This window comes from Oncorhynchus mykiss, chromosome 3, assembly GCF_013265735.2.
Source record: "Oncorhynchus mykiss isolate Arlee chromosome 3, USDA_OmykA_1.1, whole genome shotgun sequence".
In the NCBI taxonomy this organism is placed as follows: domain Eukaryota; kingdom Metazoa; phylum Chordata; class Actinopteri; order Salmoniformes; family Salmonidae; genus Oncorhynchus; species Oncorhynchus mykiss.
Window position 1 is genome coordinate 6846937 of NC_048567.1, and position 20440 is coordinate 6867376.

Genomic DNA, 20440 nt, shown 5'->3' on the forward strand with positions numbered 1-20440 from the left:
CCAATTGTGCAAGTTCTCCCACTTAAAAAGATGAGAGAGGCCTGTAATTTTCACCATAGGTACACTTCGACTATGACAGACAAAATGAGAAAACAATCCAGAAAATCACATTGTAGGATTTTTAATGAATTTATTTTGAAAATGCATAATGCGTTCCACCAAAGGGAAGAGTGTATAGTATTACAGAATGAGGAGTAGGAGGTTAGTGTCTATGGCCTTGTTTCAACCTTATGTATCCGTGTGATGTTAGAAGCTACTTGGTAAATGTTGGTTTATGATTGGACGGACTGATGCATGGATTCATGCTTTAACATAGTTTTATTTTTTGCTTATTGGATTGAAATGAAATGATACTAGATTACTTTTGAAAAAATTGGCGTTGACTGATCAGATCAAATGAAGACATAAAGAGCCGTTGTGTTGAACACTGTGTGATGTTTAACAGTGAGAATGGCAGAATGGTGAACTTACTAAATGACTGAGAGTTTGACTGTGTGATATTAGGTTGCTTCTTGTGTAAATATTTTCTGTTTGGATTTTAATGATTTGTTTGTAATACCTGAAGGGCAAATGGAGTGTGTGTGTGTGTGTGTGTGTGTGCGTGCGTGCGTGCGTGCGTGTGTGCGAGCGAGATGGGGGGCAGGGCGGGGGGGTGTAATTAGTTGTTCTCAGTTTGAATGGAGTAGGTATAGGGTTACTAATATGTCACATGTGAATAGTGGAAGGCCTGCAGCTGGGTATTTGTGTTATTATTGGTTTGGGGCTCAGGTGGAACAGGGGCAAATCAACTGGTGTCTTAGGGAGAGACAAGTGAACAGAAATGGAGGGATTGAAGTGAAGAGAGGGAGGCATCGGGAAGAAAGGGGATGAGTGGAAGAGAGAGGAATGGGATGAGAGAGGGAGAGAGGGATTCCCCAAACAGCTGGGGAGGTAATTGAAGGTCAGAGGATCTGGGTTCCACACGGATTTGCTACTAACACACTGTAACTGATTTTACATAGACTGCCCAACACAAACCTCCTGACAACCAAACCAGAGAGACGGAGGGAACCATATTGAAGATGCTAAAATACTCCTACCAGATTAAGCTGGTTTACAGTAAACAGTGGGTATTATGGAATGTGATAATGCTTTCGTGATTCCATCCAACTGGTTTTGGATCAAGTCCAGTGTATATTTTCTCAGAGATTGAGCACAGCACACCTCTGCAGGTCATATTCATTAAAAAGTGTGTTTAAATCTAAAGGAGATTTTAAATAAGGCCCAGGGGGGTGGAATCTGACTATCTCTTCTATCGACTATCTCCCTTCATTTCCTCATGGTACCTTTTTATTGTGATAATGTCACCTCAGCAATGTCCTTTAATGCTATATTCCTATATCCTCTACCCCAGCCTCACTACTTCTCTCTCTCCCTCTCTCTCTCTCTCTCCCTCTCTCTCTCTATCTCTCTCTCAATTAAATTCAATTTAAGGGAGTTTTATTGGCATGGGAAACATACAGTGGGGCAAAAAAGTATTTAGTCAGCCACCAATTGTGCAAGTTCTCCCACTTAAAAAGAGGAGAGAGGCCTGTAATTGTCATCATAGGTACACTTCAACTATGACAGACAGAAAATCACATTGTAGGATTTTTAATGAATTTATTTGCAAATTATGATGGAAAATAAGTATTTGGTCAATAACAAAAATTTATCTCAATACTTTGTTAAATACCCTTTGTTGGCAATGACAGAGGTCAAACGTTTTCTGTAAGTCTTCACAAGGTTTTCACACACTGTTGCTGGTATTATGGCCCATTCCTCCATGCAGATCTCCTCTAGAGCAGTGATGTTTTGGGGCTGTTGCTGGGCAACACGGACTTTCAACTCCCTCCAAAGATTTTCTATGGGGTTGAGATCTGGAGACTGGCTAGGCCACTCCAGGACCTTGAAATGCTTCTTACGAAGCCACTCCTTCGTTGTCCGGGCGGTGTGTTTGGGATCATTGTCATGCTGAAAGACCCAGCCACGTTTCATGATACATGGCCTCATTCATTCTTTGCTTTACACGGATCAGTCGTCCTGGTCCCTTTGCAGAAAAACAGCCCCAAAGCATGATGTTTCCACCCCCATGCGTAGGTATGGTGTTCTTTGGATGCAACTCAGCATTCTTTGTCCTCCAAACACAACGAGTTGAGTTTTTACCAAAAAGTTATATTTTGGTTTCATCTGACCATATGACATTCTCCCAATCTTCTTCTGGATCATCCAAATGCTCTCTAGCAAACTTCAGACGGGCCTGGACATGTACTGGCTTAAGCAGGGGGACACGTCTTGCACTGCAGGATTTGAGTCCCTGGCGGCGTAGTGTGTTACTGATGGTAGGCTTTGTTACTTTGGTCCTAGCTCTCTGCAGGTCATTCACTAGGTCCCCCCGTGTGGTTCTGGGATTTTTGCTCACCGTTCTTGTGATCATTTTGACCCCACGGGGTGAGATCTTGCGTGGAGCCCCAGATCGAGGGAGATTATCAGTGGTCTTGTATGTCTTCCATTTCCTAATAATTACTCCCACAGTTGATTTCTTCAAACCAAGCTGCTTACCTATTGCAGATTCAGTCTTCCCAGCCTGGTGCAGGTCTATAATTTTGTTTCTGGTGTCCTTTGACAGCTCTTTGGTCTTGGCCATAGTGGAGTTTGGAGTATGACTGTTTGAGGTTGTGGACAGGTGTCTTTTATACTGATAACAAGTTCAAACAGGTGCCATTAATACAGGTAACGAGTGGAGGACAGACGAGCCTCTTAAAGAACAAGTTACAGGTCTGTGAGAGCCAGAAGTCTTGCTTGTTTGTAGGTGACCAAATACTTATTTTCCACCATAATTTGCAAATAAATTCATAAAAAAATCCTACAATGTGATTTTCTGGAGTTTTGTCTTCTCATTTTGTCTGTCATAGTTGAAGTGTACCTATGATGAAAATTACAGGCCTCTCTCATCTTTTTAAGTGGGAGAACTTGCACAATTAGTGGCTGACTAAATACTTGTTTGCCCCACTGTACATTTTACATTGCCAAGCAAGTGAAAAAATATAATAAACAAAAGTGAAATAAACAATAAAAAATTAACTGTAAATATTACATTCAAAAAAGTTCCAAAACAATAAAAACATTTCAAATGTCATATTATGTCTATATACAGTGTTGCAATAATGTGCAAATAGTTCAAGTACAGAAGAAGAAAAAATCTACATAAATATGGGTTGTATTTACAATGGTGTTTGTTCTTCACTGGTTGCCCTTTTCTTCTGGCAACAGGTCACAAATCTTGCTGCTGTGATGGCACACTGTGCAATCCCTCTCTCGCTTTCGTTCTCTCCTCATCTCTCTCTCTTTCTCTCCCTCCTCTCCTCGTGTTGCTCTCTTTCCTTGTCTCTCTCTCTCTCCTTGTCTCTCTCTCTCTCCCCCCTCTCCTTTCCTCATCTCTCTCTCGCTTTCCTTGTCTCTCTCTCTCCTCGTCTCTCTCTACTTCTCTCACACATTGATAAGTGGTTCTATCAGAATATCATTATTACACAAAGGATAGACTGCCCTATACATGTTCATCTTGATCACCTGACTTTGCGAAAGTGTGTGTTTGACTTTGGGCCAGTGATTTAAAGTGTTTTTAGGTGTCAGACCTTGATATGTGCTGATCCTGTAGTGGTATCCATGCTATAATGTTATCCATGCTGTAGTGGTATCCATTTTGTGGTGGTATCCATGTTGTGGTGGTATCCATGCTGTAGTGGTATCCATGCTGTAGTGGTATTCATGTTGTAGTGGAATCTATGTTGTAGTGGTATCCATGTTGTAGTGGTATCTATGCTGTAGTGGAAGTAGGAGTAGAGTGAACATTTTGGGAGTAGGGGGTCAAGTGAATATTTTGGGAGTAAGGGGTAAAGTTAATATTTTGGGAGTAGGGCTAGAGTGAATATTTTGGGAGTAAGGGGTAAAGTTAATATTTTGGGAGTAGAGGTAGAGTGAATATTTTGGGAGTAGGGGTTAAGTGAATATTTTGGGAGTAAGGGGTAAAGTTAATAGGGGTAGAGTGAATATTTTGGGAGTAAGGGGTAAAGTTAATATTTTGGGAGTAAGGGGAAGAGTGAATCTTTTGGGAGTAAGGGGAAGAGGGAATATTTTGGGAGTAAGGGGAAGAGTGAATATTTTGGGAGTAAGGGGAAGAGGGAATATTTTGGGAGTAAGGGGAAGAGTGAATATTTTGGGAGTAAGGGGAAAGTGAATATTTTGGGAGTAAGGGGAAGAGTGAATATTTTGGGAGTAAGGGGTAAAGTTAATATTTTGAGAGTAAGGGGAAGAGTGAATATTTTGGGAGTAAAGGGGTAAAGTTAATATTTTGGGAGTAAGGGGAAGAGCGGATATTTTGGGAGTAAGGGGTAAAGTTAATATATTGGGAAGAGGGGGTACCATCACAGCAGCAAGATTTGTGACCTGTTGCCACAAGAAAAGGGCAACCAGTGAAGAACAAACACCATTGTAAACACAGGAGTAAAGTAGGAGTAAAGTGAATATTTTGGGAGTGGGGGTAGAGTGAATATTTTGGGAGTGGGGTAGAGTGAATATTTTGGGAGTAGGGTGAATATTTTGGGAGTGGGGTAGAGTGAATATTTTGGGAGTAAGGGGGAAGAGTGAATTTTTGCGAGTGGGGGTGGGCTGACTGGGAAGAATAAATGTTAGTGGGTGTGTTTGTGTCAGGGGGTAGGCAGGCAGGGGTTTGGAGAGTAGGACGTACTAGACACATGCAGGAGACGAAAGTCTGTCTATCTCTCCCTCCCCCTCCCTCCTTCCCTGCCTTCCTCACTCACTCCCCACTTCCCTCTCTCCTTCCCTCCTTCTCTCCCTCCTCTCTCTGATCTGTCTGTGTTGTCTGATCAGACAGACGGTTTAACTGGCTCAACATTACAGCTGTGAGCAGAGTGAAGCTGAAGGGTAAGGGGAAGAGTGAATATTTTGGGAGTAAGGGGAAGAGTGAATATTTTGGGAGTAAGGGCAAGAGTGAATATTTTGGGAGTAAGGGGAAGAGTGAATATTTTGGGAGTAAGGGGAAGAGTGAATATTTTGGGAGTGGGGGTGGGCTGACTGTGTAGAATAAATGTTAGTGGGTGTGTTCGTGTCGGGGGTAAGAGGTAGGCACGTGCCTCTTTTTGTGTTTTCTTGGAATGGGAGGGGGGGTTGGAGAGTAGGATGTACTAGACACGTGCCCCTCTTTTTTGGAAGGGGGGAGTCATGGATGAGTTCTTTGTCTCTCTCTCTCTCTCTCTCTCTCTCTCTCTCTCTCTCTCTCTCTCTCTCTCTCTCTCTCTTTCTCTCTCACCCCTCTCTCTCTCTCTCTCTCTCTCACACCTCTTTCTCTCGCTCTCTCTCTCTGTCTCTCTCTCACACCTATTTCTCTCTCTCTCACCTCTTTCTTTCTCTCTCTCTCTCTCTCTCTCTCTCTCTCTCTCTCACCTCTTTCTCTCTCTCTCTCTCTCTCTCTCTCTCTCTCTCTCTCTCTCTCTCTCTCTCTCTCTCTCTCTCTCTCTCCTTCTCTCCCCCTCTTCCTCTCTGACGTGACTCTCTTACATTCTGAGCTTTTCTCTCTTTGTTGTTTTTCTACTCTAATCTTCTAGGGAGGTCAGCACACAGTCGATCTCTCCCTCACACACGCATGTACACTCCAGTCCATTTCAGCCAAGTCCCCCATCAATGACTAGATCAGTTATTCCGCTCCTTTTTATAGCAGTGTTTGTATGTGGGTTATGTAAAAGGGACTCCTGGGTTCTTTTCCCAGTGAGTGTGTGAAGCAGGGCTGAATGAGCTCAGCTTGGCCCAGCTCTGGGGTTGAAAGCAGCTCAAAGCAGCCCTCTGAAGACCATGCCAATCTACACACACACACACACACACACACACACACACACACACACACACACACACACACACACACACACACACTAGTCCTGCCAATCTGGACTCTTTGTGGACTTTCCCTCCTTGTGGTACCATGACGATGCCCAGGGACTGTAGTCGTGAGAGGAATCCCAGAACACATGGAACCTAGAATGTGTGTGTGAGTTCGCGGAGTTGTCACCTCAGGCCAGAGAAGGATACCTCAGTTCATGTTATTCATTTAGCCGATGCTCTAATTCAGCGTGACTCAGAACAAGTCATACAGATGAGGAGGTTATGAGAGGAATTCTGTGACTGACAGACCAACGGACCCCCTGGATAGCTCATACTAACCCCCACCCCACTACTCTAAAAAGGTTTACCACAAAACCTTGCAAGTCCTACTTTACAAAAGGCTTTTCTAAACCACATTTTCCAATGGAGCAGAAGTTGTGTTGATGTGGTGGTGTTTGGTTTCCCTGGTATTGCAGTAGGGTGTCTGTCTGTCTGTCTGTCTGTCTGTCTGTCTGTCTGTCTGTCTGTCTGTCTGTCTGTGAGAGAGAAAGAGGTAAAGCATAATTATAGATTGAAAGGGGGGGACTGAGTGAAAGAGAGAGAGAGAGACAGACCATTGTGTGTGTAGTGTGAAAAGTCTCTGTTACAAATCCACACCTGTGTCACGCCCTGACCATAGAGAGCCCTTGGTTCTCTATGGTGTTAAGGTCAGAGCGTGACTAGGGGGGTATTCTAATTTTCATATTTCTAGGTTGGTGTGCTGGATACGGTTCCCAATTAGAGGCAGCTGGTTATCGTTGTCTCTAATTGGGGATCATATTTAGGTAGCCGTTTTTCCACCTGTGTTTTGTGGGATTTTGTTTTGAGTTAGTGCATGTTCCATCTCTGTAGTCACGGTTCGTTGTTTGTTTCGTTCATTCTTTGTTGTTTTGTGCGTTTCATTGAATAATATGTGGAAAGCATATCACGCTGCATCTTGGTCCGCTAATTATTACGACGAATGTGACAGAATATCCCACCTTACCAGGACCAAGCAGTGTGCCCAGAGAGGAAAGGATTTCTGGACATGGGAAGAAGATAATGGACGACAGCGACGACGACAGGGTTCGCGGCTACAGGAAGCCCAAGGACAACCCCAAGTTTTTTTGGGGGGCGGCACATGGCGCTGGCGGCTGAGAAGAGGGAAGAGCCAGAGACTGTCAGGGAGGCAATGGCGAAGTTAGGAGAGAGTGAGATGAGAGAGATGTTGTGCAAGTGTGTTCTGCTCAACATCCGACCAGAGGATCCGATTAGCAGTCTGGTGCAATCTGTGCCGGTTCCACGCTTCTGGCCACAAGTTCGCCTCTCCAGTTCGGTACGTCATGTGTCTCCTCCTCGCACTTTGCCTGAAGTGTGTGTTCCCAGTCCGGTACGTCCTGTGCCTGCTCCTCGCACTCGCCCTGAAGTGCGTGTCCCCAGTCCGGTGCGTCCTGTGCCTGTTCCTCGCACTCGCCCTGAAGAGTGTGTCACCAGTCCGGTGCCCCCTGTACCTGCTCCACGCACTAGGCCTCCAGTGCACATTCACAGTCCAGAGCTTCCGGGCGATTGTTCGCAGTCCAGAGCTTCCGGCGATGGTTCACAGTCCAGAGCTTCCGGCGACGGTTCCCAGTCCAGAGCTTCCGGTGAGAGTTCCCAGTCCAAAGCTTCTGGGGGTGATTCCCAGTCCAGTCCGGAACCTCCAGCGACGGTCAACGGTCTGGAACCTCCAGATGTGGTGGTGTTTGGTTTCCCTGGTATTGCAGTAGGGTGTCTGTCTGTCTGTCTGTCTGTCTGTCTGTCTGTCTGTCTGTGAGAGAGAAAGAGGTAAAGCATAATTATAGATTGAAAGGGGGGGACTGAGTGAAAGAGAGAGAGAGAGACAGACCATTGTGTGTGTAGTGTGAAAAGTCTCCAGCGACGGTCAACGGTCCGGAACCTCCAGCGACGGTCAACGGTCCTGAACCTCCAGCGACGGTCAACGGTCCGGAACCTCCAGCGACGGTCAACGGTCCGGAGCTTCCAGGCAATGCATCCAGTCCTGCTCCAGGGCAGGAGCCTTCCTCTGTGCCGATGCCCAGTCCAGGCAAGGCATCCAGTCCTGCTCCATGGCAGGAACACTCCTCTGCGCCGGTGTCCAGTCCAGATACGGTGTCCAGTCCAGCTCCATGGCCGGAGCCTTCTGCGCCGGTGCCCAGTCCAGGCACGGTGTCCAGCCCAGCTCCAAGGTCGGAGCCTTCCTCTGTGCCGGTGCCCAGTCCAGGCATGGCGGTAAGCCCAGCTCCATGGCCGGAGCCTTCTTCTGCGCCAATGCCCAGTTTAGACACGGCGTCCAACTCAGCTCCAGGGCCGGAGCCCTCTATGCCGGTGCCCAGTCCAGGCATGGTGGTAAGCCCAGCTCCATGGCCGGAGCCTTCTTCTGCGCCGATACCCAGTTTAGACACGGCGTCCAACTCAGCTCCAGGGCCGGAGCCCTCTGCGCCGGTGCCCAGTCCAGGCATGGCATTCAGCCCAGCGCCATGGCCGGAACATTCCTCTGCGCCGGTGCCCAGTCCAGGCACGGCGTCCAACCCAGCTACAGGGCCGGAGCCCTCCTCTGTGCCGGTGCCCAGTCCAGGCACAGCGTTCAGCCCGGTGCCATGGTCGGATTTGGGGTGTAGGGAGGGGCTACAACCCGCACCGGAGCCGCCACCGAAACTAGTCACCCCCCCTAACCCCCCCCCATTTGGTTTCAGGTTTTGCGGCCAGAGTCCGCACCTTTGGGGGGGGGGGGGGGGGGGGTACTGTCACGCCCTGACCATAGAGAGCCCTTGTTTCTCTATGGTGTAGTAGGTCAGGGCGTGTCTAGGTGGTGTTCTAGTTTACATTTTCTATGTTGGTGTTTTGTATTGTTCCTAATTAGAGGCAGCTGGTAATCGTTGCCTCTAATTGGGGATCATATTTAAGTTGCCATTTTTTCCACCTGTGTTTGTGGGATATTGTTTGTGTTAGTGTGTTTGGGCACTACGTCTTCATGTTCTTTGTAAGTTTTGTTGTTTTGGTTCTAGTTTCACTTTGTATTAAAAAGATGTGGAGCTCAATGCACGCTGCACCTTGGTGCGCTCATTTTGAACTTCATGACAGTATCCCAAACAATAAGGAGATTTGCTGAACCTATATTATACTGGAAAAATTCAGTTATAAATTATTTTGTCTTAGTTGAAAATAAGTTGTCCTCCAGTAAACTTTGATTAAATTTCCAATATCCCCGTCCATGTGGAAATCCTTTAATAGTTATGTGAATGCCAATTAGATGATGATCTGATCGCATTCTGTCTCCTATTAAAACTTTTTTAACCTTTGATGAAAGAGACAAGAAAGTAGTCAAGACGACTAGCTTGATTAAGTCTCCTCCATGTATATCTCACTAGGTCTGGGTTTTTTAGTCTCCAAATCCACTATTTCTCATGTGTCCATAATATTTGTGATTTCCTTAAGGGCACGGTGATGAAAGTTTGTAGAGTGATTACCTTTACGGTCCATTGAGGTACTTAACACTGTGTTATAGTCTCCTACCATAATGATATAATCATTTGTTGCCTGTAAGTTCAATAAATTGGTATGAATGTTTTCAAAGAAGTATGGAACATTTTGATTTGGACCATATATGTTAATGAGCCAAATTTATTTTTTGTCCACTTTCATATTCAAAAAGATCCACCTTCCTTGCGGATCATTCCTGACTATTTGCACATTCAGATTGAAATTTTTGTTAATGTTATGTTCGTTGAAAGGATCGGACCAAGGCGCAGGTTGCGTAGAGTTCCACATTCTTTAATAGTGAAACTTACAACAAAAACAACAAAGAATATAACGAATGTGCAGTATTGCAGTGCACAAGGCAACTATACAAAAACAAGATCCCACACCAGAAAGTGGGAAAAAGGGCTGTCTAAGTATGATTCCCAATCAGAGACAATGATAGACAGCTGCCTCTGATTGGGAACCATACTCGGCTAAAAACAAAGAAATATAGAACATAGAATGCCCACCCCAAATCACACCCTGACCTAACCAAATAGAGAAATAAAACGTCTCTCTAAGGTCAGGGCGTGACAGTTGAGTTCCTCTGTCCATGACAGAAAATTATTTCACCACCCCATTCCTTTATCCACACAACTTCATCTAAGGATGTAGAGTGAGTTTCCTGTAAACAGTATATGCTATATTCCTTTTCTTTTAGCCACGTAAAGACTGATTTTCTTTTTTTATCATCTTCTAAACCATTACAATTATAACTGGCTATACTTATTTCACCCCTTACCATAACTAGATACTAGTCTCGATTAATTATTGCAATAATGAGGCTGGTCGACGACCCACATGTAGGTGATTTGTTGAGAGCCCAACAAGCGGATTTGAGCCACAGCATTTTATAGCAAAGTCCATCCTCCTAAATGTTCATGACAAACTACAGATGTATGGAATGGGTCATACGGTTAGGATTTTTATGAAATATACTAATAGTTCACAGCAGACTGTATCTGCTGTAAAGACTGTTCTCATTCTGTAGAAACCAGGGCCTGGCCCCCAAAAGTTCCTTTTATCGTTATCCATACCCGAGCCATCTCCACCCTGGTACCTCCCGGCACAAACAAAACAACAACCATTTGATGCAATAACAGTATTATTAACAAAATCTTGTAATTTCTCCACGATATGTGTGTGTGTGTGTGTGTGTGTATGTGTGTGTGCGTGCGTGCGTGCGCGCGTGTGCGGGGGTAGGTGAAAGGCAAAAGCAAGAGCTGACTTTGCATCTGTCCAATAAATTATTAAAATCTCAAAATAATTAAAGCTGAAATCTATTATCAGCGTCTTCCATTACGGCCCTGTGTGTCCTCCATGCGGGCTCAGTACGCACACCAGTCTCTCTCCAGGCCCCCACTCAGCATGGGGGCTGATACAGACCACAGAAGCTGAATCTTAAACACACACACTCTGTCAGAACAAAAAAGAAAACTGTGTGTCTCAATGTGGGACGGTTTGGGGTTGGAGGACACACACAAGGATGGTGAGACGTGCATAAGGAGGCTGATCTCTCTACCTTTCTCTATATTTCACTGTTCCTACGCTTTTTATTCTTCTCTGCTCATCTCTGCCATCCATCTCTCTCTGTATATTTTCACACTCCATTTCTATCCCTCTTTCCTCTCTTAATTCTCTCTCTCTCTCTCTCTCCCTCTCTCACCTCTCTCTCTCTCTCTCTCTCTCACTCTCTCTCCCTCTCTCACCTCTCTCTCTCTCGCTCACCTCTCTCTCTCTCTCTCTCTCTCACACCTCTTTCTCTCTCTCTCACCTCTTTCTCTCTCTCTCTCTCTATCCATCTTTCTCTCTCTCACACCTATTTCTCTCTCTCTCTCCCTCTTTCTCTCTCTCACACCTCTTTCTCTCTCTCTCTCCCTCTCTCTGTCTCTCTCTCTCGCTCTCTCTCTCTCACCTCTTTCTCTCTCTCTCTCTCTCTCTCGCCTCTTTCTCTCTCTCTCTCTCTCTCTCTCTCTCTCTCTCTCTCTCTCTCACATACCTCTTTCTCTCTCTCTCTCTCTCTCCCTCTCTCCCTCTCTCTCTCTCTCTCTCACGTCTTTCTCTCTCTCTCTCTCTCTCTCTCTCTCTCTCTCTCTCTCTCACCTCTTTCTCTCTCTCACCTCTTTCTCTCTCTCGCTCCCTTTCTATCTCTTCTCCCTTGCTGTTTGTATTACTGTAACAGAATGTCTGTTAGTCATCTAACACCCAGTTCCCTTTCTCTCTCTGTCTCTCACTTTCTCTCTCTTCCCATCTCTCTCCATTCCTCTCTCTCTCCATTCCTCTTTCCATTCTTCTCTCTCTCCATTACTCTCTCTCTCTCCATTCCTCTCTTTCCATTCTTCTCTCTCTCCATTCCTCTCTCTCTCCATTCCTCTCTTTCCATTCTTCTCTCTCTCCATTACTCTCTCTCCATTCCTCTCTTTCCATTCTTCTCTCTCTCCATTACTCTCTCTCTCCATTACTCTCTCTCCATTCCTCTCTTTCCAGTCTTCTCTCTCTCCATTACTCTCTCTCTCCATTACTCTCTCTCCATTACTCTCTCTCTCCATTACTCTCTCTCTCCATTCCTCTCTTTCCATTCTTCTCTCTCTCCATTACTCTCTCTCCATTACTCTCTCTCTCCATTCCTCTCTTTCCATTCTTCTCTCTCTCCATTACTCTCTCTCTCCATTCCTCTCTCTCTCCATTCTTCTCTCTCTCCATTCCTCTCTCTCTCCATTCCTCCCTCACTCTCCCCCTATTCCTTGTTTGTCAATGTTTAATGCCAGTACGTGTGTGTGTCTGACCAGCTGTTTGGCGTCTGCTTGGTCATGTGACTGGTGTCGCGCTCACACACGCACACGCGCGCGCACACACACACACACACACACACACACACACACACACACACACACACACACACACACACACACACACACACACACACACACACAGATACCCATGGGCATACACATACAGACACACACTTTCAGATTCTTTATACACAAAATCCTCTACTTGGTCTCTGTATGCCCCCGAGATAAACTTTGAAACACTCCATCTCTTAGTCAGTGGAAAAACTATCCCCGCCTCCACAGCACTGGCTGTTGATTGGGTGCTGACAGGCGGTTGGAGGTGATTGATTGCTCACTGGGCAAATGTTGGGAGTGAGTCTGTTGAGGTGCAGCGCGCTGGTATTTATTTTAGATTTTAGTGTCACTCCCAATGCTCCAACTAATATACATCCAGGGAAGTACAGAGTCTGATATTGGGGTTGAGCCAGGTGTTCCCACAGATACAGTACCTCAGCAGAGCATAAAACACCCTGATGCAGCATTAGCAGTTGCACCAAACACCTAACAACTCAACTGACACCAATAAAGAACTTACCAGCGTAGGTAGAGGGCAGTGTGTAACTGTGTGTGTGTTATGTCTGGGTTGTCCTTCCTGTTGTTTAGTGTTTGGATGTCAAATCAAATCTAATTTTATTAGACACATTCTTCATAAACAACAGGTGTTAACTAACAGTGAAATGCGGACTTAGGGGCCCTTCCCAACAATACAGAGAGAATAATAACACAAAGAATAAATACACAATGAGTAACGATAACTTGGCTATATTCACGGGGTACCAGTACTGACTAACGATAACTTGGCTATATACACGGGGTACCAGTACTGAGTCATGATAACTTGGCTATATACACTGAGTACCAGTACTGAGTCATGATAACTTGGCTATATACACTGAGTACCAGTACTGAGTCATGATAACTTGGCTATATACATGGGGTACCAATACTGACTAACGATAACTTGGCTATATACACTGAGTACCAGTACTGAGTCATGATAACTCGGCTATATACACTGGGTCAGTACTGGTCAGTGCATGCTCTGAGTACGTGTCCTGGTAATCCGCCTGGCCCCGCGGCTTTGTGAATGTTGGCCGGTTTAAAGGTCTTCCTACGTCAGGGAACCCACTCATTTGTCTCTCTTGAGCCGTTCCTCTTCCGTGTCCTGGGGATTGGGCCTGGTCTGAAATGAGCAGTACATCCACAGCTGCCGACCCGTTGAAGTAGAAATCTTAATCTAAATTGAGGTTAGTGATCACTGTTCTGATGTCCAGAAGATGTTTTCAGTTATAGGAAATGATGGTGGAAATATTAAATGCAAAAATGATGAACTAACAAAAGTTAAGATCAGCTTAAAAAAACACAAAATTAAGAATTGGTCAGGAGCCGGTAAGATGGCAGCCATCCACTGCAGCGCTGTGTGTATAGCTCATATATCTCTGTCCCAGATTTGGGCTGCAGTATGTAACTCTATGGGGAATCTTAGGCCCAGTTTTGCTGAGAAAGCATTCAGTGAATGACCGGCCCTTGTGTATTAGTCTCTCTCTCTTTCTGTTTCTCTCTCTTCCCGTTTCTCTCTTTTTTTCCTGATTCTCTTTCACCCTGTCCCTTTCTTTTGTCTGCTCACTTTTCTGCTCATTCTCTCTCTTTCTCAAGTACAAACACATCCACGACATGCCCTTGAATGTTAAGAATGTTTTCAATTGTGTGTGTGTGTGTGTGTGTGTGTGTGTGTGTGTGTGTGTGTGTGTGTGTGTGTGTGCACGCTGGAAGTAATCCTCTATCAGTAGCAGCTGATAATTGTTGGTATGGATGCGCTGACACTTAGAGACAATCCTGGAGATAACCAGAGAATACTGTCATTTTATTAACACTCTTCCGTCCCTTTAACCGACACAGAGCTCTGAATTCATATCTGTAATTGTCTAACTTTTCTCCTCTGTTTCCTCTTCTCTTCCCCCCAGTGATCTTCTGTCTTCAAAGTACATGGAGAGGCATATTTCAGAAAATGGGAAGGCTGTCATCTTCAAAGTAAGAACCTGAGCCCCGTATAGAAATCTAGTCTCTGAATTAGAATGTTGTTTCAGAAATGAGATGGTTTGATGATAACCTGCTGATAGGGTGCACTACAGTGTTGTGTCATTAACTACCAAAGGTTGATCCTTCAAACTCTTCATCTGGGATTAACAACATCCTCATAGCTTGACCGTACTGTAATCTGGACATCCACCTCTCTGTGCCACGGCCAGATCATAGTTAAACAGTTAAAAATATGATTAGGTTATTAGGGGAATAATAATCCACACTTTACGGATTATTATCTCTTCGTGTTGTTACTATGGGATACTTTATTAGCCATCAACAGTCTTTACAGTGGCCAACTATGGGATACTTTATTAGCCATCAACAGTCTTTACAGTGGCCAACTATGGAATACTTTATTAGCCATCAACAGTCTTTACAGTGGCCAACTATGGAATACTTTATTAGCCATCAACAGTCTTTACAGTGGCCAACTATGGAATACTTTATTAGCCATCAACAGTCTTTACAGTGGCCAACTATGGGATACTTTATTAGCCATCAACAGTCTTTACAGTGGCCAACTATGTAATAATGTTTATAAACAGCTGAGAAGCAGCAGGGTAGAATAACATTAATTCTGTTGGTAAGAAACCAAGAACAGATTTGTTCTGTCAGACTTCTAACACCATGTAGATTAGACCTGTCATGTAACATACACAACATGTAGATTAGACCTGTCATGTAGATTAGACCTGTCATGTAACATTGACACCATGTAGATTAGACCTGTCATGTAACATTGACACCATGTAGATTAGACCTGTCATGTAACATCAACACCATGTAGATTAGACCTGTCATGTAACATACACAACATGTAGATTAGACCTGTCATGTAGATTAGACCTGTCATGTAACATTGACACCATGTAGATTAGACCTGTCATGTGACATTGACACCATGTAGATTAGATCTGTCATGTAACATCGACACCATGTAGATTAGACCTGTCATGTAACATTGACACCATGTAGATTAGACCTGTCATGTAACATTGACACCATGTAGATTAGACCTGTCATGTAACATACACAACATGTAGATTAGACCTGTCATGTAGATTAGACCTGTCATGTAACATTGACACCATGTAGATTAGACCTGTCATGTGACATTGACACCATGTAGATTAGATCTGTCATGTAACATCGACACCATGTAGATTAGACCTGTCATGTAACATTGACACCATGTAGATTAGACCTGTCATGTAACATTGACACCATGTAGATTAGACCTGTCATGTAACATTGACACCATGTAGATTAGATCTGTCATGTAACATTGACACCATGTAGATTAGATCTGTCATGTAACATCGACACCATGTAGATTAGACCTGTCATGTAACATTGACACCATGTAGATTAGACCTGTCATGTAACATTGACACCATGTAGATTAGACCTGTCATGTAACATTGACACCATGTAGATTAGATCTGTCATGTAACATTGACACCATGTAGATTAGATCTGTCATGTAACATTGACACCATGTAGATTAGATCTGTCATGTAACATTGACACCATGTAGATTAGATCTGTCATGTAACATCGACACCATGTAGACTAGACCTGTCATGTAACATTGACACCATGTAGATTAGACCTGTCATGTAACATTGACACCATGTAGATTAGACCTGTCATGTAAATTAGACCTGTCATGTAACATCAACACCATGTAGATTAGACCTGTCATGTAACATCAACACCATGTAGATTAGATCTGTCATGTAGATTAGATCTGTCATGTAACATTGACACCATGTAGATTAGACCTGTCATGTAACATTGACACCATGTAGATTAGACCTGTCATGTAACATCAACACCATGTAGATTAGACCTGTCATGTAGATTAGACCTGTCATGTAACATTGACACCATGTAGATTAGACCTGTCATGTAACATTGACACCATGTAGATTAGATCTGTCATGTAACATTGACACCATGTCGATTAGACCTGTCATGTAAATTAGATCTGTCATGTAACATCAACACCATGTAGATTAGACCTGTCATGTAACATCAACACCATGTAGATTAGACCTGTCATGTAACATTGACACCATGTAGATTAGACCTGTCATGTAACATTGACACCATGTAGATTAGACCTGTCATGTGACATTGACACCATGTAGATTAGACCTGTCATGTAACATCAACACCATGTAGATTAGACCTGTCATGTAACATTGACACCATGTAGATTAGACCTGTCATGTAACATTGACACCATGTAGATTAGACCTGTCATGTAGCATTGACACCATGTAGATTAGACCTGTCATGTAACATTGACACCATGTAGATTAGACCTGTCATGTAACATCAACACCATGTAGATTAGACATGTCATGTAGATTAGACCTGTCATGTAACATTGACACCATGTAGATTAGACCTGTCATGTAACATTGACACCATGTAGATTAGATCTGTCATGTAACATTGACACCATGTCGATTAGACCTGTCATGTAAATTAGACCTGTCATGTAACATCAACACCATGTAGATTAGACCTGTCATGTAACATTGACACCATGTAGATTAGACCTGTCATGTAACATCAACACCATGTAGATTAGACCTGTCATGTAACATTGACACCATGTAGATTAGACCTGTCATGTAACATTGACACCATGTAGATTAGACCTGTCATGTAACATTGACACCATGTCGATTAGACCTGTCATGTAAATTAGACCTGTCATGTAACATCAACACCATGTAGATTAGACCTGTCATGTAACATTGACACCATGTAGATTAGACCTGTCATGTAACATTGACACCATGTAGATTAGATCTGTCATGTAACATTGACACCATGTAGATTAGATCTGTCATGTAGATTAGATCTGTCATGTAACATCAACACCATGTAGATTAGACCTGTCATGTAACATCAACACCATGTAGATTAGATCTGTCATGTAGATTAGATCTGTCATGTAACATTGACACCATGTAGATTAGACCTGTCATGTAACATCAACACCATGTAGATTAGACCTGTCATGTAACATTGACACCATGTAGATTAGACCTGTCATGTAACATCAACACCATGTAGATTAGACCTGTCATGTAACATTGACACCATGTAGATTAGACCTGTCATGTAACATCAACACCATGTAGATTAGACCTGTCATGTAACATCAACACCATGTAGATTAGATCTGTCATGTAGATTAGATCTGTCATGTAACATTGACACCATGTAGATTAGACCTGTCATGTAACATTGACACCATGTAGATTAGACCTGTCATGTAACATTGACACCATGTAGATTAGACCTGTCATGTAACATTGACACCATGTAGATTAGACCTGTCATGTAACATCAACACCATGTAGATTAGACCTGTCATGTAACATTGACACCATGTAGATTAGACCTTTCATGTAGATTAGATCTGTCATGTAACATTGACACCATGTAGATTAGACCTGTCATTTAACATTGACACCATGTAGATTAGATCTGTCATGTAGATTAGACCTGTCATGTAACATTGACACCATGTAGATTAGACCTGTCATGTAACATCAACACCATGTAGATTAGACCTGTCATGTAGATTAGATCTGTCATGTAACATTGACACCATGTAGATTAGATCTGTCATGTAACATCAACACCATGTAGATTAGATCTGTCATGTAGATTAGACCTGTCATGTAACATTGACACCATGTAGATTAGACCTGTCATGTAGATTAGACCTGTCATGTAACATTGACACCATGTAGATTAGACCTGTCATGTAACATTGACACCATGTAGATTAGACCTGTCATGTAACATCAACACCATGTAGATTAGACCTGTCATGTAACATTGACACCATGTAGATTAGACCTGTCATGTAGATTAGACCTGTCATGTAGATTAGACCTGTCATGTAACATTGACACCATGTAGATTAGACCTGTCATGTAACATCAACACCATGTAGATTAGACCTGTCATGTAACATTGACACCATGTAGATTAGACCTGTCATGTAACATTGACACCATGTAGATTAGACCTGTCATGTAACATTGACACCATGTAGATTAGACCTGTCATGTAACATCAACACCATGTAGATTAGACATGTCATGTAACATCAACACCATGTAGATTAGACCTGTCATGTAACATCAACACCATGTAGATTAGATCTGTCATGTAGATTAGACCTGTCATGTAACATTGACACCATGTAGATTAGACCTGTCATGTAACATTGACACCATGTAGATTAGATCTGTCATGTAGATTAGACCTGTCATGGAGATTAGACCTGTCATGTAACATTGACACCATGTAGATTAGACCTGTCATGTAACATCAACACCATGTAGATTAGACCTGTCATGTAACATTGACACCATGTAGATTAGACCTGTCATGTAACATTGACACCATGTAGATTAGACCTGTCATGTAACATCAACACCATGTAGATTAGACCTGTCATGTAACATTGACACCATGTAGATTAGACCTGTCATGTAACATTGACACCATGTAGATTAGACCTGTCATGTAACATTGACACCATGTAGATTAGACCTGTCATGTAACATCAACACCATGTAGATTAGACCTGTCATGTAACATTGACACCATGTAGATTAGACCTGTCATGTAAATTAGATCTGTCATGTAACATCAACACCATGTAGATTAGACCTGTCATGTAGATTAGACCTGTCATGTAGATTAGACCTGTCATGTAGATTAGACCTGTCATGTAGATTAGACCTGTCATGTAGATTAGACCTGTCATGTAACATCAACACCATGTAGATTAGACCTGTCATGTAACATTGACACCATGTAGATTAGATCTGTCATGTAGATTAGATCTGTCATGTAACATTGACACCATGTAGATTAGACCTGTCATGTAGATTAGACCTGTCATGTAACATTGACACCATGTAGATTAGACCTGTCATGTAACATTGACACCATGTAGATTAGACCTGTCATGTAACATTGACACCATGTAGATTAGACCTGTCATGTAACATTGACACCATGTAGATTAGACCTGTCATGTAACATTGACACCATGTAGATTAGACCTGTCATGTAGATTAGATCTGTCATGTAACATCAACACCATGTAGATTAGACCTGTCATGTAGATTAGATCGGTCATGTAGATTAGATCTGTCATGTAACATCAACACCATGTAGATTAGACCTGTCATGTAACATTGACACCATGTAGATTAGATCTGTCATGTAGATTAGACCTGTCATGTAACATCAACACCATGTAGATTAGACCTGTCATGTAACATCAACACCATGTAGATTAGACCTGTCATGTAACATTGACACCATGTAGATTAGACCTGTCATGTAACATTGACACCATGTAGATTAGACCTGTCATGTAACATTGACACCATGTAGATTAGACCTGTCATGTAACATCAACACCATGTAGATTAGACCTGTCATGTAACATTGACACCATGTAGATTAGACCTTTCATGTAGATTAGATCTGTCATGTAACATTGACACCATGTAGATTAGACCTGTCATTTAACATTGACACCATGTAGATTAGATCTGTCATGTAGATTAGACCTGTCATGTAACATTGACACCATGTAGATTAGACCTGTCATGTAACATCAACACCATGTAGATTAGACCTGTCATGTAGATTAGATCTGTCATGTAACATTGACACCATGTAGATTAGACCTGTCATGGAGATTAGACCTGTCATGTAACATTGACACCATGTAGATTAGACCTGTCATGTAACATCAACACCATGTAGATTAGACCTGTCATGTAACATTGACACCATGTAGATTAGACCTGTCATGTAACATTGACACCATGTAGATTAGATCTGTCATGTAACATTGACACCATGTCGATTAGACCTGTCATGTAACATCAACACCATGTAGATTAGACCTGTCATGTAACATTGACACCATGTAGATTAGATCTGTCATGTAGATTAGACCTGTCATGTAACAT

General features: G+C 43.0%; 1 protein-coding gene and 1 long non-coding RNA gene across 6 annotated transcripts in view; one reads left to right on the forward strand and one right to left on the reverse strand.

Moving 5' to 3' along the window:
* The window catches only part of LOC110508266 (disintegrin and metalloproteinase domain-containing protein 22), a 100718-nt gene that overhangs the window by 18254 nt on the left and 62024 nt on the right, over positions 1 to 20440 (forward strand). For all 4 annotated transcript variants that reach the window (XR_005040322.1, XR_005040321.1, XM_036967182.1 and 1 more), the window contains exon 4: positions 14288 to 14354. Coding sequence is in view for 2 of the 4 variants with exons in the window: in XM_036967182.1 (XP_036823077.1) it covers positions 14288 to 14354 (67 nt within the window). In the remaining 2 variants the exon portion in view is untranslated. The remainder of the gene's footprint in view (positions 1 to 14287; positions 14355 to 20440) is intronic.
* The window catches only part of LOC118945258, a 3029-nt gene continuing 1677 nt past the window's right edge, over positions 19089 to 20440 (reverse strand). For both annotated transcript variants that reach the window (XR_005040325.1, XR_005040324.1), the window contains exons 2-3: positions 19243 to 19328; positions 19089 to 19136 (exon numbers count right to left, since the gene is read on the reverse strand). This is a non-coding gene — a long non-coding RNA (uncharacterized LOC118945258). The remainder of the gene's footprint in view (positions 19137 to 19242; positions 19329 to 20440) is intronic.